We start from the raw sequence: 25,606 nt of genomic DNA on the forward strand, positions 1-25,606 counted from the left end.
GCTTACTTAAAAAGTTAGACCAATGTGAGTGATCCATATACAGTATACGGGCTTTACAGTATAAACAAGCACAACCTCTCACCAGGCACTGATACTGAAATATTTTCAGTTATTTTGAATATTCTTTTCATCGGGCTTGTCTGGAGCAGCAGAGGATTTCAATTGAAAAGTGGCACTTGATCTCAAAATTTAAAACAGATCATCATGTATATTATATATTACTTATTTTTAATAACATGCTTTGTTGGCCATTCAAACAAAAACTATAATAAGAGTAGAAAAAGTTCCTCGCAAACTGTCTTTTTGATGTATCATTCCTTTAAAGGTACAGTGTGTAGGATTTGGCGACATCTAGTAGTGTGGTTGCAGTTTGCAACCAACTGAGTATCCCTTACCTCACTCCTCCCTTTCCACGACGTGAGCCGCCGAGTGCAAAACCGCGGTAACGGCGTTCACCTCGCTCAGAGGCCATCCTTACCATAATTACACTACTTTAGGAGCAACGGAAGTCAGACGGCGTCTGGCGGTACCACGGTTTTGCACTCTGCGGCTCACGTTACCGCAGTTTCACGGCTCATTATAAGCTAACGAGAACACGATTCTTAGTTTCAGGTGATTATACACTAATGAAAACATATTTATGAATATAAAATTCCATTTCTGCTAATAGATCCACCGAAATGTTACACACTGTTCCTTTAATTAAAACATATTTTTTTGCTCACCAATAAGTTAACTAGTCCCCTTGAACATGTACTATAATTTGATTTAATTTTGATGCGTCTGTCGCCATTTCCATGTAGAGTAAAAAGAGAAAAATTACATTTTTATCCAAATAATTATCTAATACAAAAATGCAGTTGATTAGACACACATTGGCAGAATCCACAAAACACTTTCATAACCAATGTATAGAAAAAATGACAGCAGTAAAAAGATGGGCGTCCTGTACTTTACAGAAAATGCAGAGTTGTGTATCAAATGTCAGGACATAAAGATATGAAGAATGTAGGAAAAAATATTTTATACACTGTACAGAGGCACATTAACACACACACACACATACTGTACATGACATTTAAGACCGTTCACAAAAAGGTTCATATAAACGCTCACAAAATGACCCATTTTCAAGCATATCGATGCACACTCACAAACCCCAAACATAACCACAAGATTTAATCATTTATTACAGTGCATTAAGTATCAGAGTTAGTTCAGTTATGTGAAATGCCACTTTTCTTTCAAGTTAAAGTGCTTTTAGTAATATTACTAAACATATTTACCCCCAATAAACAAGAAAAAGACATTCAAAGAGCACAATATTTTCAGGTGCAACAATGTTGTTAGAAACTATTGGGTACATAAAATATGATACATTCCTTTAAAATCTTTCGTTAAAAAAATAATATGGTTCCAGTATTTCCGCCACCTTTTGCAGGTATGTTAATTTAAAAAAAATAATAAAAATAAACAGTACTGTGATTCAGTGATTAACAACCATACCAAACACTGAAAAAAAAATCATCTTATCAAGTCAATTCGTCTATAGTTGAGTTCTTATTTTATATATATGTACTATTTTAGGAGAAAAATTTTGAAATATGATGATTTCTATTGGAATCAGATTGAGTTATTCCTACAACACTAGGGCGAAATTATAGACAGAAATGACCTCATACGATGAAAGATTTTTTACAGTGTTTGAGTATACATCAGACCGGCACATACGGGTAATTCGCAAAAAGTCAAGGCCACGCCCCCTTTTGGGGGAAAGAAAACTGAAGATCCCATAGACTTCAATGCAATTTGACATATATTTGGATTGTAATTTTGATCAATTCTAATGCATTCATCTCTTGTTATACAAACCTTCATTTTTTTTCGACACATGTCTAATAATTATTTTGCAATCTTGCCTGAACCTGAGCGTTTGAGATACCTTAATAAATTAAGGTTGATCGCAGTCTTCCCCCGTCCAACGCAGTGGATGGATATTGCTTATCCAGACCTCTATACATATTTGATTGAATCCCGTTAGGCTAAATTTTGTCTGTAAATAACCAACCTCTTAACTGTTTGATATATGGGCTGAGATTAAGTTAAATAGACTTGGTAAATGGACTTGCATTTATATAGCGCTTTTCTAGTCTCCCGACATCTCAAAGTGTTTTAAAAACCCTCTATTATATCTTTTTTAGGACAGGGGATTATTGGTGCAACCAGCTACACAGCAACTCTTCGATATTACATTTGTTTAAAGTAGAACTTTGGAGACATGTTTCAACTTCTTCTCTTTACGCTGTTACCAGATTTGTTTTCCCCCAAAAGGGGGCGTGGTCATGCAAGCCTACTCTGGATGATGTATTGCCGTTCTGATGTATCCTCCAGTTACAGTAAATCAAGTCCTTTCCAAAAAAGAAAATGAATATAGGTGTAGAAAAGGCCTCTGTGGATGACTTGATGTTGTGCTGTACATTTTATACATGTTGGATTTGTTCCATTTGAAGGTGGTTGAAGACACAGATATCTTCAGTATCTCTTCTCATATGCGTAGGCGGAGTGTGGGGAGATTTTTTTGTGAGCAGCTTTACCTTATCTCAGTTTCACTTCGACTTTCCGTTACCACTTCCGACACCTGTCTCTCTCTTTGATCACACATTACTAATGCGCACACTCAGTGGGCTGCTATCTCTGATGCGGCCTCTTTCTCGCCCCTTCTCCTCCCCCCTGTAGTTCTCCTCCAGTCGCACCTTCTCCGGGTCCGTCCCAGCCTCCTTGCCGCCGTGGTAACGGGATGCCTGCGATGGCGGGCTCGGTGGCAGGGCCTGCTTGAAGAGGGGTGGGGTTTTGGTTTTGGCCACTTTGTCAAAGAAGGCAAAATCGGCCACGTATTTCCCAGAGGGGGATAGGGAGACGACGGGGGGGAACTCGTAGCCCCAGAGGATCTCATCAGGAAGGTAGGATGTTCGGACCTGACAGGTAGCGGAGGTCGGCTCAACCGTGGCGCTCATGATCACCAGCAGCTCAAAGTCAGCCAGGTCCGGGTCTGTCCAGCCGCCACCTGAAGGACGGAGCAGACCTGAGGTTAAACAACAAACTAAAACACTACCATTTTCCAAATTTTTGGTATTAGTTTCCTCCTTTCCAGGCTGGAATTGGTTTCCCATTATAACTTTTATACAGTAAAGTTTTAAAAACAAATTACAGAGACAGGAAACCTGCTTGAGAATTGATAATCCATCACAGGAGACAAAAATCACTTCACAAAAGAGGAATTCAAAGCCTAATTTTTTACCTCTTGGGGAGCAGCATAACAAGCAGTAAACACAATATGGCATACTGAATTATGAACTTATAAAGAAGTTATGGCAAACATGTCACATTAGTTTGTTTTGGTCTCTACTAACTCCTAAATCCTGTTCTGTAGCTGCTACATTCTCCACTAAGTTCACCAGTTAGTCTTTAATTTGCCTGTCTGACGTTTGGCGCCGGGCAGAGAGAGCACAGTGGGTTTATTAGAGCTTTTCCGGTGAAAACATCTGGCTGATGCAGCTGGAAACGGGGTTGATGAGAACACAGTTGCGGTGCAGTAAACCATAACAATGAGCTAAAATAAGCTTGACACGCTCCTTAGAGCTGAGGGGAACTGAAAAGACCGGGGATGTACAGTTTCAGTTACTTAAGCCATTGTCATATGTGGAAAGCAGCAATATTAAAGGGATAGTTTGGGTGTTTTGAAGTGGGGTTGTATGAGATACTTATATAGTCAGTGTATTACTTAGAGTAGATGATGGCTGCCACGCGCCCAGTTTGGAGAAGCAGACAGGACGGAAGCAAAGCAATGTACTGCTGTGGACGGGGGCAACAGCAAAACGTATTTTAATCACCTAAAAGAAAGGCCCACTTAAAAAAATCTGTTGAAGTGTACGCTATATTTAGAATATATTCGCCAGTTTACGTTGCTGTGAGACAGCTATATAGTCTATGTTTCCGATGGGGACCTGAAACCGTTATCTACATTCTTGCCAAAGCCACCAGACTCTGTAATTTGACCTCGCAGAACACGGGAGCTGTTGGTCTACCGCTGCCTTGATTTGTTAGTTAGTTTGTGTTATTATGTGATTTTGGTTAGTTCGGATTCACTAAGATCACATAATAGCACAAACAAACTAACCAACTGAGGCAGCGGTAGACCAGCAACCCTTGTGTTCTACGAGGTAAAATTACAGTTTTTTTCAATGGAGTCTGGTGGCTTTGGCGAGAGCATAGATGGATACGACGGCTTCAGTTCCCTGTCAGAAAGGGCTGTCTGACGGCAAGATAAAGCGGCGAAATATTCAAAGTATAGCGTACACTTAAACTGATATTGATTTCTTTTAGGTGGCTAAAATACTTTTTTGCTGCTGCCCCCGTCCACAGCAGTACATTGCTTCCGTGCGGTAATTCCTGTCTGTTTCTCCAAACTGGGGCCGTGACGACCGTCATCTACTGTAGGTAATACACTGACTATGAAGTACCTCATACAACCCCACTTCAAAACACCAGAACTATCCCTTTAAGTAGCAGCAATTTGGGCGAACATGATTTGGCTGTTAGTTGACTCATGTCATTGTCAATGAGGTGATGCATTGTATTTTTAAGGTTGATTTAAAAGAATGCAAACCTATAGTTCACAGATTCATTCATTCTGTACAAAAACAGTCATGTACTGTATGTGGCGAAGAAAAGACACACGAACATGCACACACACAAGCACACCCGGAAATTTCCAAAACAGAAAAACTCCCCACTTACTGCGTGATTCCCAAAACACTTGACCGGACCTCACACACACACATATATACAGAGCTTATTCCTGATATTTCAACACACACACACACACACAAAGCAAAACCGCCTGTTGGAAACACTCCAATCATAAATGTTTCATTTCATTCATATTTTAAAAGCAGAATATACTTCTCATTCATGGACACACAAACCCAAAGCACAAAGGACACACTGGAAGACATATGCGCTCAAGCGAGCACACACCTGCATCAACAGGCCTCACTCAGAATGCAGACTCTGTCATCTGTCTAAACAGTCCTTACCCTAACCCAGACCCAGTATCGCTCCCACCAGGGAAAAAACACCAGGTTTCGCAACCGCTTGTATTCACTGCGAGAAACTTGGTTGAGGGATTCTCTTTATTGGCCTGTTGTGGGCAGTCCATCTGCATTTATGGAGCAATCTTAGCAGCATAATAGGGATGCTACTGCTGCATGGGTTGGTTCAGACATCCATGGTCCCCTTCAGAATGAACTGTAATAACTTTGGTGATCCTCTTACTTTTTATGTAACGCCAATATTAGGTCAAAATCAAAATGCATCCAGTACTGTGATCATATACCTGCAAAACACTTTGCTTTGTGTTTTGTGAAAACTAGCAAATGTTAAAAATAGTAAACATTATACCTGCCTGCCTTAACATCAGCAAGTAAGCTTTGTTATTGTGAGCATGTTAGCATACCGATGTTACACAGGGCCGGCGTAAGACATAGGCCATATAGGCGGTCGCCTAGGGCGCCACCATCTGGGGGGCGCTGGTCGCCCTCTAAAGAAAAATGAATTTTAACAAATAAAAAAAAAAAAAAAAAAAAGATAAATGCCGGTGGGTGCCCCTTTCTCATTTTCTGCATTGAGGTAACAAATGAAGAAATAAATAAAGTAAGAAAGAAATACACTTTTAACCCCTGTAACTCTTGTTGTAGTGAAACTGACCTAACACTTTTAAGCCAACAATATTAGGGACTAATTGTTTATTTACATTATATTAAATACAGTTATTTATGAAAATAAAAGTTTTAATTTTTGTCTTAAAAAAAAATTGTGATGTCTGATGTGTGTTGTGGTTTATGGGGCTAGGGTTAGGGTTCTGAGGGGTTGAACACTAACCCACCTAGGGCACCAAAAGCCAGCCCTGATGTTACATTTAGTGTTCCAGCCAACACGTTCTCATCCCAACTCGTCACGTACTGCCGCTTTGTCACGCCCCTTGGCGTCACGTTAGGTTTAGGCAACAAAACCACTTAGTTAGGTTTAGGAAAAAACTACATGGTTGGGTTTAAAACTATTACGTTTGTACAGTGAAAATGAAACTGAACGTTGTGAACACGGGACACAAACAGCGGTCTCCTGGATGGAAGCCCTGTGTTTGTTGGACCCATCCACAATTGTGTGTCTTTTCGATCTTTATACTACGTCACCACACTCCCGGCGCACTGGACTTATTTCCCCCGCCAGCTGCTATATACAATACTGACTTAACTGTACAATAAATCATGCAACAATTCAACTGGGCAGTTCTCTGTCATTAATAAAGAAATAGAATAAATATCCTTATTCAATTCATACCATTTTTGCATTTATATTTCACACACTTCATAGATCTCACTTCTCAACAATTTAATTATTTGCACTATGGTTATATGTTATATATTGTATGTCTTTAATGCACATATTTGTACATATTTCTTATATTCTCATTTCTTATTCTTATTTTTAGTATTTACTTATATGTCTCTACATATATTGTGTTATATATTGTAGCATTATGTACATAATTTACAAGTTACATACTCCTTTATTTCTATTTTCTTACATTTCTTTATTTTTATATAACAATAACTGTAACGCCCCAATTAATATCAACAAAGTATTTCTGATTCTCTGAGTGTTTACTGTTGCCGCGGTTTACATTGTGGTTACCGGAAAGCCCGGTGCGCCTCATATTGGTGCTAAAGGGTGCCTTGCACAGCCGAGACAAAGCTTTTATATCTGACATCCTGTTCCAGCGTATGCACCTTTCTTAACCAACATGGTTTATTGTTTTTGTCACCAGCCACAGCAGAGTGTTGTGATCTCTCAGCTCTACAGGAAATAAAAAGTCATTGAATGAGTCATCGATGTTGTTTCCCACAGTGTGCACTGTACACACACTTCACCATCAGCCTTGTGTGGTACAGTCAGTGTATAGACCTGGCTAAGAGGAATGTTCTGATATTCCAGCTCAGTGGTTTGGATGGACATGACGCCTCTCCTATAGACCATCTCCACAGTGTCCTGCTCTCCTCATTCAATGACTCATAATCACATAATGCCAACAAGATTCACACACTGTCGCACTGGAAGCCAGTTTACAAGAGCAGTTCCCTGCAGTAGACCCCTTAAAGTCAGTACATGTTGTGAACATAAAGCAAGCTTTTCAGGGAGCTCTAACACTCTGTTTAGCACAGAAGCATGCTCAGTGATGAGTATCATCATGAAAGTATGTCTTTGAACTGCAGACTTTTTTTAAAATGTCCATTAAACCGCAACACACATCAGACATCACAATGGTTTTAAGACAAAAATTAAGATTTTTATTTTCATAAATAACTGTATTTATTATAATATGAATAAACAGCTGGTCCCGGATATTGTTGGCTTAAAAGTGTTTAGTGAGTTCCACTACAACGATGGGCAGCAACTGATCTCAACATGGCTGCCATGTTGAGATCAGTTGAGGAAATACCAAGCACCAGCCGGAGCAAACTTTCTCCTTTTACAGCTAAACAGTACACTATAAGATGTTTCTGAAAACATTTGAGGAGAGAAATAGATAATACAGTATCAGAATATTGAATCATATTTGATCAGTGCTGCCTAGTTTGACCGTGTGATCAGAGTTCGCGAGACATTGACAGCTGCTCAGAGATGGAAAGGCTCCAGCTCGGCTCTGATTGGTTGTTTTCCTCCGGTCTGTGAAATCTTGCAGATGTCATTAGGAGCACCGAAGGACACCGGAGGACACAGAGGAACATGATTTTTCAGATTAGCTATCTCATGCTCTACTGTCAGGATATAGTGATTGTTTTATAAAAATAACTTTTTTTAATCATATTTGCTCCGATCCCACCTACTGCAGCTTTAACTACTTGAATCACTACGAAAATATGAATGTAGTTTAACTACCAGCAACTACAAACAGCGGTCTGCAATATATACTGATCAAATAGTTCAGTAAAAAAGCAGCATCATATTGTCCCAAAATAATAACATATTAGCATTATGCTTTATGACTTTACTTGTTTTATGTTATAGGCACTTTTAAGCTCCACTTACTGGATTAATGTAACAAGGAAACAACCCAGATGAAGCAACACTGGGGACCTGGCAACAAAAACTGTCTACTGTTACAGTAGACACTGTTCGGATTACTGTAGTACTGTATGCTGTAATATAATCCTTTAAATATGGCTACATTAAAATAACTGCTGAAGGGGAAGTAATGATGACTAAAAGAAAACATGCAGAAATGAAAGTTTATGTGCAGAGCATAAAGGTGCAGTAATTAGAGGACATAAGGAAACTCATAGTAACATAATAAAAAAATCAAGTGTGTCAAGTGAGGCCAAGGAAGTTAAGCCGTCTCCAGTAAATGAGTGTGAGCGATCAGAGTTCGTCAGCACTGGTGCTGAGAGGTCTGCTGTAAGTGGATCCGTGCGGGCTTCGTGTCAGCACCCCAGACTGTACAGCATTGTGCTCTAATGAGGGGTGTCTCTGCCGATCTCTCTCGCACACATTCCAGCCAAAGAAACCCTCTCCTCCAGTGCCAAACCAGCCCAACTCTGGACAGCTAGAGGCAGCCAAGCACGCAGCACATGACCGTAAATACCAATACACCTACATACAGTACACATACACACTGAATGTACAGTACATATTCTCAAGAGACAAAAGTAGTGTTTCTTCTTGACGTTAGAGCCATGGCCTACCTTTTGCTGCCCAGGCCCTGAGGGGGCTGTTGTCGTCAATGATGTGGTAGAAAGTCAGCGGGATAATGAGGAAGGGGCTGTCGCTGGACGTGTCCACCTGGAAAGGCACGTTGCGCTGGTCCAGCCGCACCGTCTCGCCCTCCTTCGTCAGGGACGTCTTGAGCAGCTTCCCCGTCACCTGGGAGCCAAGATGGAGTCAGTAAATGTAAGGCTGCAGAAGGCATCCTGTTACCAAAAAGGCCCCAGGTTTAAAACCTGCAACAGACAATATCGATGCATCCTTGACATGCTCAGTCACTGAATGTGTCTTTAACTACATTTCAGATTATTACTGTTAAGCAAGCACTAAAATTTAAAGAGCTTGTGGTTCTTTTCTGTTATTTTGCTCCACTTCCTGGGCTTCCAGGAAAAACTGTGTGTCAGGGTCAGGGGGTTCATATCCATCATGGGATTGTATTGAATACAATAATACAGCTCTTCAAAAAGCATAAACAGAGATACAAGACGGACAAATAAGTAAGGGGTGAAATGCAAAGGGAAAATTGTGCATAAATAAATAAATAAACAACAAAATATATATTTAAAAATAAATATAAAATGAATTAGAAATTAATGCATAAATTAATAAATAAATGCATAAATAAATACATTTAAAAATAAAATGAATGAATGAATAAAAATAAATGAAAGGGAAAATTAAACAGAAGAGTAAATAAATAAAGGAATTAATACAAAGATTAACAAATAAAGAAGCAAATTAAAACAGAAATATCAATTTATGTCACATTTTATCAATTAATTAATTCCTACATTTATTTGTAATATTATTTTTACAACATTTAACGACATGTTTATTTATTTATTTATCAAATCATTTATTTATTTATTGATTTATCTTTGGCAGGTTCCGTCCTCCATAGACATCCGGTGCATCAAAAACAGTTGGCATTTCGGGTTGTAATTACTTCTGATGAGAGGCACAAAACTTCAAATGAATAATACCCAAAAGCAACTTGTAATACCTGGCATCCCAGCAGCAGGCTTTTGCGCATGTTTGCCACTCGGATCATGAGGCAGGGCCGACCCTCATGATTGGATACGACAGCATGTTGACTAAACTTCACCGTCTCGCCTCTCTTCTTAGGACGAGCGACCTACAAGAAAAACATAGAAAACATGTCATGGTTGATCAAAATGGATACATAATGATTCATGTTACTACGTACTGTAAACTCTTCACATATAATCTTCAGTAATCATCTACAGGGATCCTGATTTCCTCTTTCTCTGCTGATAACCAGACATATGGTAAGATATGTGAGTGAAATTACAGGGACATACAGTATATAGGAGATAACACTGCTTTAAAAACACTTTAAAGGAAGAACATATCAGATGTTTTGGGTGAAATAAACTTCAAACTAAAAACTACATCTGACTACCTTTGCAAGGAAAGTGCCGGTGATGAAAATCTCCATCACCATGGTGATGACCAGCTGAAAGATGAGCAGGATAATGGCAGCGGGACACTCCTCGGTGATGCACCGGAAACCGTAGCCAATTGTGGTCTGAGACTCCAGAGAGAAGAGGAAGGCTCCCGTCAGGGTCTTCACCTCCATTACACATGGAGTATGGTTGGAGGGGGGGTCAAACTCTGGAGGAAGGCAGGATGAACAGAGGATCTTGGGTTTGGGGGGTGTAAACAAATTATCAAGGAACATTTTGTTCCCTCTCTCAGTGTCCTGCCGGATCCTTCTCATGCCCTTTCTGCAATGTAAAACCGTATGTGTCTTTCTTCATTGTTAACTCCTTTTTTTTTTACAGAAAGCCAGAGTACATGGATAAATACTTTCTTATTTCAGACGTATGTGGTTACAGGGACAATAAGCGAGATTTTAGGGCTGTCACTTGATTAAGGGGAGGGCGATTTTGTCGTCCTCGTGAATTTGACTCTAAATAATTAACCTGTAAAGCGTGACTCAAAGCGTGCACGAACAAGAACTGGCAGTTACAGTTGGGCCATATTATGCACGTTCTTGTTGCACTGATTTCCGATGAGTCTTTCGCAAAGCAGGGCAGTGGACGTATTTAGTGGTTGCTGTCCGACTGGTGCTGAAAAGCAACGTCAATTCATAAATCATATTTGACAACTAGACCAAAAACTGTATGTGCAACCTGATCGCATACTCATACCTGCACGAAAATACCGACAGTCACCGCTTGGTGGGCTGACGGTGGCTGGCTGGAAAATTTTTACATATCGCCCAAAGATACTTGCACACCTTTTTTTTTTCCTTTTCATTATCTCAATCAGTTTCTGGCACTGTACAGCGTGTATAAGCCCGACTGTTTCCACCAGGACGACAATAGAGGGACACCAAATGTTGTTTCTTGGTGGAAGAGAGCTGCTGGCGACCATATGCTCGCGACTGCTCGTGACATGACATGGTCTGAGTTGCGCTCATCGCACATCACAGCGTGCAGCACCCAAAATTGGACTTTGCTCAACACAGCAAAAACATTTTCCTAAAGTCATTTTCTTTCTTCTCTCCTCTTATTCTGCTCTACAGAGCTCCACCATCCTCCTTACCCAATAGATCTCCATGCACCAGTGCCACCAGGTACCAAAGCACTCCGAACACGAACCAGGTCCCGGCGAATGTGGCTGAGAAAAGGAAGAACTTGTAGCGCCATTGCATGTCCAGGAAAGTCGTCCAGAGGTCGCGGAGGTACAGCGCCCCTCGCCCGCTCACGTGCTCGATGCGTACGTTGCTTCGTCCGTCTTTTGAGAGGACGCGGCGCCTCCTTCGTAGAGCGTTGGGCCCTCCATTTCCTGTTCCTGCTGCACCAGCACCAGCACCTCCAGCCCCCGCTGTGGAGCCCAGCAGGGGCTTGGTGATGTCGGTCTGCGTCTGGGAGTGGCATACTTTCTGAGGGGAGGAGCTTTCAGAGGAGGGGGGGGTGGCTGAGGTCATGGTCGGCGCTACAGGGGGTTGGAGACAGAGAGAAGAAGAAAGGTGGGTAAAGGGGCTTTACATGAAAAGACAGAGAGGTAAGACTGCGAGGAAAAAAGGGCAAAGGTCGTATGGGAAGCAAGAACAGCAGGTGAGTCCAAATGAAAAGGTGCAGGATGTGTGAGAAAGGAGAAAAAGAGAGAACATTTGATAACCACGGGAATGAGAAAGTGGAACATTTGGGAGGATGACGATGAAGAAGATGAAGAAGGGGATTAGAAGCACATTTTTCAACTGGACAGTGTTGTGGCTATCCACGGTGGTCCATTTAAGCCCCCTGTTTTCTTTCAATGGAGGCAGCTGGCCTTGTCAAAATAAAAGCCTCCTTTCAGTGTGAAGGCACAGCTGCTCTTTCACATTAAAAGCGTGATGGTGCAGGCTCATTCACGTGTGAGCTGCACAAGACTGCTACTGAATCGAGATGAGGAGACACCAGTAACATTAAGAAACAGAGTCTTTAACCACCCTCTTCCATTTTGCTGAAAGCTGTTTTTATACACAACCCTTCACTTATGGGTCTGTTTTTACGTGAATAGAGACTTTAATTATGCAGCAGATGTGACAGGCAGATGTGCATTAGAGTCAGATCTAGCTTTTGAGAAGTTGTCAGCTGTAGAGAACTGTACAAAAGCTTACTTTTGTGTATTTTTGGTATGGGGCTGTTTGTCATGGTTTGGCTTGGCCCCTTAGCTCCACTTCAGGGAAACCGCATACAGTATATAAAATGATATGAGCACAAGGCAAGGGTCATAATGAAATGGTTTTCCCAGTTTAGTGTGGAAAACTGGACTGCACCGAGCCCTGATCTCAATCTCTTCCAACACCTTTACGATGAACTGGAACGCTGACTGTTCTTAACACCCAACATCATTGGCGACCTCACTGATTCTCTTGTGAATAAAGGGAAGCAAATCCCTGCAGTCAGGTTCCAAAATCTTTATATAACAGTGTTGTAATAATCGAGATCAGTCTTGGTCTTGAGAGCGGTCTCAAGACCACGTTTTGAAGGTCTCGGTCTCGTCTCAGAATCGATCGCATTTTTACTCAGCCTTGTCTCGGTCTCGGACAAAGAGGACTCAGGATTTTATTTCAAGAGTTTATTTGTAAGGCTGTCAATCGATTAAAATATATTAATCATGATTAATCGCATGATTGTCCATTAATTGCATATATTTTTATCTGTTCAAAATGATCCTTAAAGGGAGATTTGTCAAGTATTTAATACTCTTATCAACATGGGAGTGGACAAATATGCTAGCTTTATGCAAATGTATGTACATATTTATTATTGGAAATCAATTGACAACACAAAACAATGACAAGAAACCCTCACAGGTACTGCATTTAGCTTAAGAAATATGCTCAAATCATAACATGGCAAACTGCAGCCCAACAGGCAACAATAGCTGTCAGTGTGTCAGTGTGCTGACTTGACTATGACTTGCCCCAAACTGCATGTGATTATCATAAAGTGGGCATGTCTGTAAAGGGGAGACTTGTGGGTACCCATAGAACCCATTTTCATTCACATATCTTGAGGTCAGAGGTCAAGAGACCCCTTTGAAAATGGTCATGCCAGTTTTTCCTTGTTAAAATTTAGGAGATGTCAGCCAAATATTCGGTAATCTAATGTGGCTACCTAAAAACACACAACAGTACTGGGACTTGTAGTGGTCTGTCCTTGGTCTGGCCTTGGTCTTGACTTGGTCTCAACCCTTCAAAATCTTGGTCTTGTCTCAATACAACCTGGTCTTGGTCATGACTTGGTCTCGGTTTAGGTGGCCTTATATAGCACTGATGTAAAATGTAGAAAACCTTGGTTATGACTCATGTAGTTGTATTCCCCTTATGACTACAACATCACTCATTACTCAAGCTAAGTGCTTGCTGTCATTTAACAAGTGCTAAAGTGAATGTCTGTCAGACAATGGTGGTGTAATGTGATGGAATGGATCAGATATAAGTGTCTGTGGGTTTCAAAGTGTCAGATATAATGGGAAGTCCCCCACCCCCGGGTGCCATGGACACTTATTGTCACTCTATGTGTCGCCCCTGTAGACACTTAACAGTTTCACCCTCATCTGGGTTGCAATTTCTCCACATCCTCTTTTTTCTTTCCTTTTTCTCTCTCACTGTTCACTAAATGGGACTTTTGTCTCAAACTGCCTCTGCTTTCCGGAGCGAATACAACAAGACCAAAAACAAAACAACACAAACAAAAGCCTAAGAAACACGACGATCTGATACGCTCTGTCCTTTCCTGTCCTTTCTGACCCTTCTCTCTCCCCTCGCCATGCTGGAGCTCACACTGAGTGAATGAATAGAGATCTGTGTTGATGTCTGTGCTCTGAATACTAAGCTGTGGAGGGGGAGAGAGGGGAGGGAGGCGGGGTCAAGAGGAGGCCCATGTGATTGGCCGTGTCCGTCTCCAGCTGAACTCTGAACCCTGCGTAGCTCCTGCCTACACATACAGTAAACACACACACTCGTGTATTGGACATATAGACCTTTTGAACAGTTAGAACACAATACCATTGATTGTCCAAAGGAATGTTTGCCAGGACTTAACTCACAATAATGCAGCAACGAGCAATAGCACATAAATGTGTTAAGTACTGTATTATTAACTGATCTTTTTGGCCACTTGGGGGAACCACAACAGGGTGTAAACACAACAATGATCACCTTATAAAGTTGTTATGGCAAACTTGTTACCTATTTACACACACAGCAACATTAGCATTTCTTTCGAGTCATGTTTCTGGCCACCTGATGATCCAATATTCAATCTCCTTTTAGCTCTGTTTTGGTCTCCTCCATGGACTGTATATAAGAAGTGGACGTAGTCACCGCGACGTCACCCATTGGTTTGTGGACTACGGTTTTGTAGCCTTGAGTTTGGCATTTTGGCTGTCCCCATCTTGGTTTTTGGCCGTCGCCATCTTGTTTTTTTGCAACCAGAAGTGACACGAGTGGGTGGAGCTAAGTGCAACAAAATGCTGAATAAGACATTTATAGGCAATAAAAATGTTACAATTAAGTTTCATTAACTGTAAACACACTGTGAAAGGGTTAAAGTTCTAAGACGACAACACGGACAACTCCCTGACCGGACAACGCCGTGGTAGCGACCTGTCAATCACAAGGTAGCCACGCCCCAAAGCATACCCTGCTTTCTATTTGACTCTAAATGGGATCCATAATTTACTAAATGAACATCATGCTGTATGTTCATGTGCCGTGTGAAACCAAAGTTGACTGATTTTAATAGACACCATTATGTCACGTGACGCTACGTCTGTTTATTACGTTACGTTACAGGCGTACTTATTTTAAGCCAAACCATGATGTTTTTTGTAACTCTAACTAGGTGGTTTTGTTGCCTAAACCTAACCGCCACCGTTTCACAACATGTGCAAACCTTCAGCGTCAAGATACTACGCAAAAGGCTGCCATTATGGTGATGGCTTCTGCCCAAGCGGCTAAATATAACGAGTAGGGATGAGATCACGTTGACATATTGACAAGTGCAGCTTTTTTTTTTGAGAGGCTGTGAAACTGACAATAATTGTTTGGAGGTTTGATTCATTGTTGGTTTTGATCTTTTTATGGGCAACGTATCCTACGAAAAGTTATTCCTAATTTTTTGTGCTTTTTCCTAGGAATGTCCAGCAACATGTGTCAATTAACGCTCGTTACATGCATACAGACTTTTCAAAATAATCTTCCGTCTTCACAGGAAACAACTTGGTTAGCCAACAAAACCACGTCCGAAAAGATCGTGGTTTGGGAGGTATAACTTTAGTACGACCTCAGACCTACGCTGCGTTTGTCGGTCTTTATACTTCCTGGTTCACGATTACATGGATTACATACAAAATGATTTTGTGGGATATGTAAGGATTACAGTGCATTACTTTTCCTACATATATTACTACAAATGGTGTATGATAACAGCCTGACTGAGGTTATTTTATAATAAGACAAATACAGAATATCACCCCCCTCATCTTTTATCAGTATCTACAGTCACTAGTTTTATAAAATGTACCAAGCAAGTTATATCGATACTAGTAGAGCCAAAACAATAATTTGGGAAGTGTATCAATCTCGCTGACAGCGATAGTTATGGATTCCTTCTCTTGTAAAAATGACTTTTTCCACACTCAAGGTTAGGATCTCTTCCTCTCTCCGTCCCTCTCCTTCCCTCTGTCCTGTGTGCACAAGAATCCTTTGTTTTCGAGGAGATGAAAGGGACAAAAGCCACCATTGAAAAATACGACTGGGTGAGCGAGTGAGTGAAAGAGAGAGCAAGTTAGACGGGGAGAGGAGAGCGGTACGGAGGGTTAAAGTGTGTGTGTGTGAGTGTGTTTGATCATGTGTGAGTATGCAGTGCTTGACATTGTGAGGGGGCAGAGATGGGGGGGAAGAAGGGAGAGAATAATTGGTTTTGAAGGGAGGATTGAGAGAGAATTGAGCATCGGGTGACCAAAGAGAGTGAAAGAGGAAGAGGGAGGGAAATGGATGGTGAAGGAGAGAGGAAAAAGGGGTATGTGGAGCGAAGGTGGAGGAAACAGATCGGTGACAAAAGACGGTCATTAGTATTCCAGAGGAGAGAGTAATCCCTTCCACTCAGTGCCCCTGTCCAGTGTCCACGGCCATAAAGAACCCCTAGCAGCCAGTACACTGCACTGAAAAGACTCAATACAACACAAGCTGAATGGCTGTGACCACTGTCCACGCCACAGCAGCCTCTGCACCGCACTGAAAGGACTGTCGAAACATCAACACAGGCCATGCCAAGAAGGCATCTACTCAGCCAACACAAGACATTAAAACCACAAAACCACTGGAGCCAAACTGCCGCACATCGCCATACAAATGAGCCGCTGTTGTGTCAACGTGTCTTTATATATTCAGTGAATGATTTCAGACAGTCTCGTTAAGTCTTCTTTAGCAGTACCTTTTTTTGCATTTGTTCCATTTCCTGTTTTGTCTCTTCTTTTCCGGTTGTTATTATAGTATACAAGTAATAAGTCGCAGTCCTGATTGGTTCACACAGCTTACTATAGCTTTCTCAAAGCCACATTCACCACAGATATCGCATTAAAAAAGACACAAAGTTACAGCATTAACTAGCTTACAAATAGCTCAAGTAGCTTTTTGCAGCCATAGACTGTATATAAGAAGTGGACGTAGTCACCGTGACGTCATCCATTTGTTTGTGGACAACAGTTCTGAAGCTTCGAGTTCGGCAATTTGGCCATCACCATCTTGGGTTTTTTGCAACCAGAAGTGACACGAGAGGGTGGCGCTAAGTATAACCGAATGCTGAATAAGATATTTTTATGCGACCAAAATGTTACACTTAACTTTCACGAACTGAAAACACACTGTGAAAGGGTTAAAGTTCTAAGACGAAAACACGGACAATTCCCAGACCGGACAATGCCGTGGTAGCAACCTGTCAATCACAAGGTAGCCACACCCTAAAGCATCCCCTGCTTTACGGTCTATTTGACTCTAAATAGGACCATAATTTACTAAATGAACATCATGCTGTACTGAAGAAGACTTGAAACTAGTGATTGAGACCATAAACTCATGTTTACAATGTTTACTGAGGTAATAAATCAAGAGAGAAGTAGGCTCATTTTCTCATAGACTTCTATACAATCTGACTTCTTTGTGCAACCAGAGGAGACGCCCCCTGCTGGCTATTAGAAATAATGCAAGTTTAAGGTACTTCCTCATTGGCTTCACTTCTCAGACCCAGAGGTAGCCCACTGGTTTTAACAATAAATTAGTTTGATGCTTCTATGGTAAGAACACGGATGTTTGACGTGGCGAAGCAGGTTATTAGTTATTAACATCATGTGCAGTTGCCGCAAATGATCACAAAACTAGTAGATATTTGCTTTGTTGGTCCGGAAGCTGATTTATAAATACGAAAGAAAATACAACTTGTTACCTAACTAGCCTATATAATATTGATCACAAACAGCAGATGTCAAACTACACAATTCGACACATTCCAACCTCCGGTGTAGACAGGAAGTTAAAAGACAAAATTAGGTTGTGTCTAGAAGGTAATCCACAAGTTATGAAACTCTTGCGAGATGGTTAAGGTTAGGCATTGACCTTGAATGGTTAGATAGGTCATCAGACAGCGAGAGTTTCCTCCGTTTATATACAGTCTATGGTCAAGGTCATTATAGAAACACCATATATCATAACTGTCAGGTGTAGAGAAGCCTGGGGTTTCATAAACTGATGCAACATTCCTATCCTGTGAAAACCATGTATCTCCAAAACATCAAGTTTTCACAAGCTAAGAAAAATGGCCCTCTTTTTAGCTTTGTAACAATGCTTCTTCAGATGATCCAATGCGTTTTTAAATAGTTTATTTTAAGAGGTAGGAGACTTTTCACGACCCATAAATGAACACTTCAAAATAACCACATTTGGAGAGTCACAGTTTACACTGGATGACCTTTTATTTAAGCTAAAACCTGAAAATCACTTTATCTGGAACTACATAGCTTTACAAGACTTATAAGCACTAAAAAAACTAACCTGACCAACTACCAACATACATATCATTTTTATTTATAGAGATATTTATAGATATCAATTGTTTGGTGGTAATTGTGGTTACTTCTAGGATACAATGTAAATGCTTTCCTTTTCATCATTTTGACTTTTACACAAGGACCCTGTGGAAGCTCCTTAAAGACCCCTGGTGGTCCCAAAAACACTGTTTCTGCTGAGGGGGAGATGGTTTCAGATGCTGTTTGACCATCTGACACACACCTTGGTTGAAGCACACTGATACCTCCACTTCCTCCTGTATTCCATCTGATACGTGGGGGGAAAATGCAATCAAGTTTCCCCCTAAATATACTTGCTCATGTAAAGGAACAGTAGCTGTATATACAGGTGCAACTTCAACTTGAATTTGTATTTTGGCCACTACATCGTCAGTATTCCATGTTAATTTACCTTCATGTCTAAATTAACAACAGGAGGCAAATGTAATCAGTTGCCATGTGGATCAGACGTTTGTCTCAATGTGTCTGTCTGTCCAACCCTCCATCTAAATCTAAACCACTTCCTCGGCCCGGAATTAGTAGCTGAGAAGTTACGACATTGACCCAGGTTAAACAACAGAGAGCAGCTCTCGGCCACCGGGCTGTGATTTAGGACTGACTTTTACCATCTTCGTCCCAGTCTGTAGTAGCCAACGGTCCGTCTCTCTGCTGTAAATCTGACTGCTCTACTACTACTGCTGTGGTGCTGATGGGGATCCCTCAATGGTAATGTGTTGTGACTGAAAGTTTCCGAGCCAAGGAAACACCATCCCACCTGTTCTTTCCATGATGTTTTCTACAAGACTTTTAATATTTTCCACTACTATGAGTAATGTGCTACAACTTCTATTGTTCAGCAGAAGCCCAAATATGTTTTAATTAGGGCTGTCAATCGATTAAAATATTTAATCACAATTAATGCCAAATTAATTGTACTTATTCAAAATGTACCTTAAAGGGAGATTTGTCAAATATTTAATACTCTTATCAACATGGGAAGTGGCAAATATGCTGCTTTATGCAAATGTATGCATATATTTATTATTGGAAATCAATTAACAACACAAAACAATGACAGATATTGTCCAGAAACCCTCACAGGTACTGCATTTAGCATGAAAACATATGCTCAATTCATAACATGGCAAACTGCAGCCCAACAGGCAACAACAGCTGTCAGTGTGTCAGTGTGCTGACTTGACTATGACTTGCCCCAAACTGCATGTGATTATCATAAAGTGGGCATGTCTGTAAAGGGGAGACTCGTGGGTACCCATAGAACCCATTTTCATTCATATATCTTGAAGTCAGAGGTCAAGGGACCCCTTTGAAAATGGCCATGCATACGTTTGGAGCGTTATTTAACCTCCTTTGCGATAAGCTAGTATGACATGGTTGGTACCAATGGAGTCCTTAGGTTTTTTAGTTTCACATATTACCAGTATATTCACTCTAGCTTTAAAATTGATCCCGCTACATCCTCCGAAAGAACGACTGTGTTAATTAGATATTAGTGGCGTTAAAACACATTTGCATTAACGCATTATTATCTCATTAACTTCGACACCTAACTTTTAATCTCTTTTGCATCTAAATATTTACAGTCAACTGTTATGAAAACTATATTTATTAATCATGGGTATCCATGCAGAACAGGTGCAGGATGTGGAAACTTTAGCTAAGCGTTTCATTTAACGCTGAATTCGCACCCAGTACACTTTTTTAAATGATTAATTCTCAATTCTAATACTTTTTTAAGGAAAATCTACTTTAGATACTATTATTCGGCATCTTTCTAAAGCTCTGGGGGTGTATTTTTTATAGGGCTGTCAAAGTTAACGTGATAATAACCTAAATTCCTTTTAACACCAGTTAAACGTCAGTTTTAAAGCTAGAGTGAAGATACTGGTATCATATGAAACTAGGAAACCTAAGGAATCCATTGGTACCAACCATGTCATACTAGTTTATCGCAAAGGAGGTTAAATAATGCTCCAAACGTATACTCAATTTTGGCGAGGAAAAACTGGCATGGCCATTTTCAATGTGGTCCCTTGACCTCTGACCTCAAGATATGTGAATGTAAATGGGTTCTATGGGTACCCACGAGTCTCCTCTTTACAGACATGCCCACTTTATGATAATCACATGCAGTTTGGGGCAAGTCATAGTCAAGTCAGCACACTGACACACTGACAGCTGTTGTTGCCTGTTTGGGCTGCAGTTTGTCATGTTATGATTTGAGCATATTTTTTATGCTAAATGCAGTACCTGTGAGGGTTTCTGGACAATATTTTTTATTGTTTTGTGTTGGTAATTGATTTCCAATAATAAATATGTACACACATTTGCATAAAGCAGCATATTTGTCCACTCCCATGTTGATAAGAGTATTAAAGACTTGACAAATCTCCCTTTAAGGTGCGTATTGAACAGATCAAAAATGTGTGATTAATCTTAATTAATCATAGACAATCATGCTATTAATCGCGATTAAATATTTTAATCGATTTACAGCCATAATTAATTCACAATTATGATATTATTTTATGGAAAAGCTTCTTTAAATACATTTATTCGGCACCTTTCTAAAAGCTCTGTGGATGTATTATTATTTTATTTATTTATTTATTTATTATTATTCGTCGACATAAAATGTTATCAATAAGGCCATTAATGCTACCAATGTAATAATATAGACCCATATAGTTCAGTGTAGCAGTCAGACTTAGTGGTCCAGATTTGACAGTGGAAGCGTCTCTATTGTCACTACTAATATCCCTCCGCGCTGTAAACACAACACAGTAGAGGCAGCGAGACTGAGCACCTGTTTGAATGTTAACCTTAAACAGTTCAACAGCATGTTTCCTCTGATTATGATTAACACTTATAGTAGAACTATCAATAAGATAAGGACTCGAGAAAAATATCACAGCCAAAAACAAGTGATGTTAGAGGAATATCACAGGAAAATAACAAAAAAAACTAAATAAAAGATAAGATAAATCTTTAAAAGTCCACTAAGACAGACACACTTTAAGTACTTTTAGTTGTGTACATTTGTTGTGTGTACATGTCTTGATAAGAAAAGGAAGAATTAGCGACAAAAAATAAGGCTGACCGACTAATTTTTGTGCCTCTTACCTTTCTGTTGTTCAGAAGTTCACTCGGACCACAGCTTTGAAACTTGAAGATTTAATTAATTTCACTGTCCAGCAGACATGTGAAAAAGCCAGACAACTCAATCTGTCTTGGAGGGGGGAAAAAAAAAGATTGACAAAAAGAAAAGAAAGTTCACGGTTTTGAACGACGCGCACTTGTTGACAGCTCAACCATGTCTTACATCACCTCTCACTTTGACATCACATTGTTTGTTTTCTTCCGCGGTCCCTCTACGTCGTGGTCATCCTATATATTTAACAAAAAAAAAGAAAGGAAAAAAAAGCATGAAATCAGAAAAGGGGTGAGGATTAACCAGCGGTCAGTCGGTGTCTCCCAGCACACTGGTACTGGTCGTACCGGTTCTGGCTCACAGTTACTGGGTCATTATGTAATCAGATGAGCACAGTTTTGCCCTTCTTCCTGCACGTGAAGCTGAGAGGGAGCCCTGTGTGTCCGGACAGAGAGAAGTTAAAGAAGCCTGCGCTGTCCACTCCTCCAGGACCCCCCTGCACGCCTCTCTATATAAACCCAAAAGTATTCACACAGCCGCTGTTTCACGACATTTTTAATTCATTAATTCAACTCTCCTCCCAGCTTCTCCTCCTACCCTCCCTCTCCGTGTCTCTCCACGACTGTACTCTATAAATGGGCCTCTTTGTTGCGAGGCCTCCTCCGCTGTTTCAGCCTTTGTCAACTTTCTCATGTAAATGTTTGATGGTCATAAGATACAAGCCGGGAAGTTGTTGCACTGCAAACGGAGGTATTTACAAATCAAAGACGGAGGGGGGGGAAAAAACAGGGCTCTTTTCTTGTGCGCTTGGCTCCTTGAAGTATTGCGTTGGCCAGCCAGCGAGTGTGCAGTGAATGAGTAATGTCGGTGCATCTCTGTGAGGCCGTGCCATGTCCGCCTGCAAGGACGGGGGGACCCGGTGGTGTAAAGGCGAGGACACATGGGCCCTGCTGTGAATGGACAGCATGGGATGACCACGACGAATCAATTCGCCAAAGTAACAAGCATTATAGCGAAACACTGGCCCTATGGTTGAATGTCCTGTAACGAATAATAATAATAATAATCTTTTCAAACCCGGCTTGGGGCCCCTTCTGTGTGGAGTTTGCATGTTCTCCCCGTGTTAGCGTGGGTTTGCTCCGGGTGTTCAGGTTTCTTCCTACAGTCCAAAGACATGCAGGTTAGGTTAATTGTTGATTCTAAATGTCCCGTAGGTGTGAATGTGAGCGTGAATGGTTGTCTGTCTCTATGTGTCAGCTCTGTGATAGTCTGGCGACCTGTCCAGAGTGAACTCCGCCTTCTTATAAAAGATAGAAGATAAAATCGGTGACCTAAACAGTCCGCTAAAGAGCAAACTGTGGGTTCCTAACTCTCTTTAAATAAAAACAAGCTAAAATATAATATAAACAGGAATAAAATATAATAATAAAAGTTATAGTGCAGTTTAAAGAAAAAAGTGGTAACGTAATGTACATTTAGGTTTATTTAAGTACTGTACCTATAGGTTCTTACTTGTATTCTCTACTTACATTTCAGAGGGAAATATTGAACAAAACGTTTGTTTTACAGCTCTAGTTATTCTGCAAATCAACATTTTTGTTAGATCAACAAATACAATATGATGCATTTTTACAGATTAAAGGTGCAGTGTGTAAGATTTGGCGGCATTTAGCTGTGAGGTTGCAGATTGCAACCAACCAACTGAAACCTCTCCCGTGTGCCAAGCATGTAAGCGAACAACGGTGGCCAACGCAAAAACATGAGAACGTGAATGGCCCTACCTAGAGCCAGTGTTTGGTTTGTCCATTCTGGGCTACTGTAGAAACATGGCGGCGGGCTCCGTGAAGAGGACCCGCTCCGTATGTAGATATAAAAGGCTCATTCTAAAGCAACGAAAACATAATGATTCTTATTTTCAGGTACATACACAAAAAAGAAAAGAGAAACTTATTAATATTATATTACATTTGTGCCAATAGATCCCCCTAGAGGCCCACACCAATGTTCATGTTACACACTGTACCTTTAAACTACCCAACTGTATACAAAGTAGTGGAAAATCAGCTCCACTTCATCAATATTAACAGTCCAATGATATGATATATATAATTATATAACACTCTGAAATGTGCTTCTGCTCCTGATGAACTGTTTTACTTTTGACTTGGAATACATTTTGCTGATAATAATTCTGTACTTTTACTCGTAACAGAGTATTTTTACACAGTGGTAGTAGTACTTTTACTTTAAGTAAAGGGACTAAAGACACCACTGGTTTTTATAGAAATCCTAAAGGAGTTTCAGGGAAGATCGAGTGTTAAGATTAAATCTTAATGTTGACAGCAAGAGTGGAGGGCAGGAATTTCTACATTTTTAAGATGCACTCTGGTGCACCTGCAATGCAAACATTGGATGTGCGTTTTTTTTTTTATTCTGAGTATTAAGTTCTGTGGTGCCAGGAGTGGGGATAGGTTACTCCTCCAAACTTGCGCAAAATTTTTGCAAGGAAAAGCTGCCATGGCCATTTTCAAAGGGGTCCCTTGACCTCTGACCTCAAGATATGTGAATGAAAATGGGTTCTATGGGTACCCACGAGTCTCCCCTTTACAGACATGCCCACTTTATGATAATCACATGCAGTTTGGGGCAAGTCATAGTCAAGTCAGCACACTGACACACTGATAGCTGTTGTTGCCTGTTGTGCTGCAGTTTGCCATGTTATGATTTGAGCATATTTTTTTATGCTTAATGCAGTACCTGTGAGGGTTTCTGGACAATATTTTTTATTGTTTTGTGTTGTTAATTGGTCTCCAATAATACATATATACACACATTTGCAAAAAGCAGCATATTTGTCCACTCCCATGTTGATAAGAGTATTTAATAATTGACAAATCTCCCTTTAAGGTACATTTTAAACTGAAAAAACTGTGCAACTAATTTGCAATTAATCACGATTAAATATTTGAATCGATTGACAGCCATAAAGTTATATATACTGTATATATAAAAAGATGGCCAAATTATCTTGAATATCATTGGAATGTGTGTTTGATTTTAATGTTTTTAAGTAAGATCACTTTGTCTCAAACATGTGGAAAAGAAGGTGAGATTGACTCTACTCTTACATATGCTTTAAGTATAGCATAATACTGTATATATACACACCAATATAACGAAGTATATGCTCCCCATAGAGTTAGTGTCTGTCTCTATAGGAGCAGCCTTTCTTATTCCAAAGAAAGTGAAAAGGGCAACTTGTCAGCCATCCATTCAAAGCTCGCCTTTTAACTTTGTTTTGACGGGAGTTGAATTTACCGAAGGTTCAGATGAGAGTCCCCAGGCGGGGCGCACACGCATGAATCTGCAGCTGGGACGCGCCGCACAATAAGCGCAATATTGGGCCCGGCTGGTTTCACACGCACATCAATCTGCGGGGCCCCTTCGACCTGCCAGCGGGTGTTGTTCCTCCTCAGCACCCTCTCCTGTCCTGCAGAGTTTGGGGCTCCCCTTATCCGGAGCAATGGGGCCCTGCACCCGTAGGGGCCCAGATTATATGAGTGTGTTTACCTTGTGGGTGACAATCTCATGAAGATTTGGCTCCTTTTAGGTCGGGGTCACCCTCAGCTTCTTGGGTGGTGGTGAGCTTCACCTGAAGCCATGAAGCAGCTGATGAAAGAAAACAAATATATCAAGATTATTGTGACTCTTACAGAGACTGTTGTCTATATACTGACCTGAAATAACCTTTTCTTAACCAACATGAACTGACCTGTATCGTTGCTGTATTGTTTTGTGTGTTGGCGTCTTTGTTGGCTGCTTTGAAGGCAGAAATAATCTCATTGGTTGATGGAAAACTCAGCAGGTGAAGTCGAAGAAAGAGTCTAGCAGTATATCAGGGTATGTATCCCAGTAGCAATAACTTCAACAGCTTCAGGTCTAAATTTTAATTTGTACAATACTTTGGTGTACGACCACAGACTATATATAAGAAGTGGACGTAGTCACCGTGACGTCAACCATTGGTTT

General features: G+C 40.6%; 1 protein-coding gene and 1 long non-coding RNA gene across 2 annotated transcripts; both read right to left on the reverse strand.

The window, feature by feature from the left end:
- Window positions 1-1,246: 1,246 nt before the first annotated feature.
- Window positions 1,247-23,445, reverse strand: LOC119481398. Its single transcript, XR_005205176.1, has 3 exons — window positions 23,211-23,445; window positions 17,411-17,416; window positions 1,247-1,257 (listed from the first exon to the last, which is right to left on the reverse strand). It is a non-coding gene; the product is annotated as an uncharacterized LOC119481398 (long non-coding RNA).
- On the reverse strand, window positions 1,945-22,257 carry kcnj10a (potassium inwardly rectifying channel subfamily J member 10a). The gene is made up of 6 exons (XM_037758200.1): window positions 21,550-22,257; window positions 11,392-11,784; window positions 10,244-10,455; window positions 9,824-9,955; window positions 8,802-8,979; window positions 1,945-3,064 (listed from the first exon to the last, which is right to left on the reverse strand). Exons 2-6 carry the CDS (start codon window positions 11,774-11,776, stop codon window positions 2,655-2,657), a joined length of 1,317 nt encoding a protein of 438 aa, XP_037614128.1. The 5' UTR covers window positions 11,777-11,784; window positions 21,550-22,257; the 3' UTR covers window positions 1,945-2,654.
- Window positions 23,446-25,606: the final 2,161 nt, after the last annotated feature.

This window comes from Sebastes umbrosus, chromosome 22 (assembly GCF_015220745.1).
Source record: "Sebastes umbrosus isolate fSebUmb1 chromosome 22, fSebUmb1.pri, whole genome shotgun sequence".
NCBI classification, from domain to species: domain Eukaryota; kingdom Metazoa; phylum Chordata; class Actinopteri; order Perciformes; family Sebastidae; genus Sebastes; species Sebastes umbrosus.

Excerpts from the sequence above, each read along its gene's own strand:
- kcnj10a (XM_037758200.1), bottom strand. The coding sequence starts at position 11,776 with ATGACCTCAGCCACCCCCCCCTCCTCTGAAAGCTCCTCCCCTCAGAAA. Across the intron at positions 10,456-11,391 it reads GGTGCATGGAGATCTATTGG|AGTTTGACCCCCCCTCCAAC; the intron begins GTAAGGAGGATG and ends GCCTTCCTCCAG. Across the intron at positions 3,065-8,801 it reads CAGGGCCTGGGCAGCAAAAG|GTGGCGGCTGGACAGACCCG; the intron begins GTAGGCCATGGC and ends TCCGTCCTTCAG.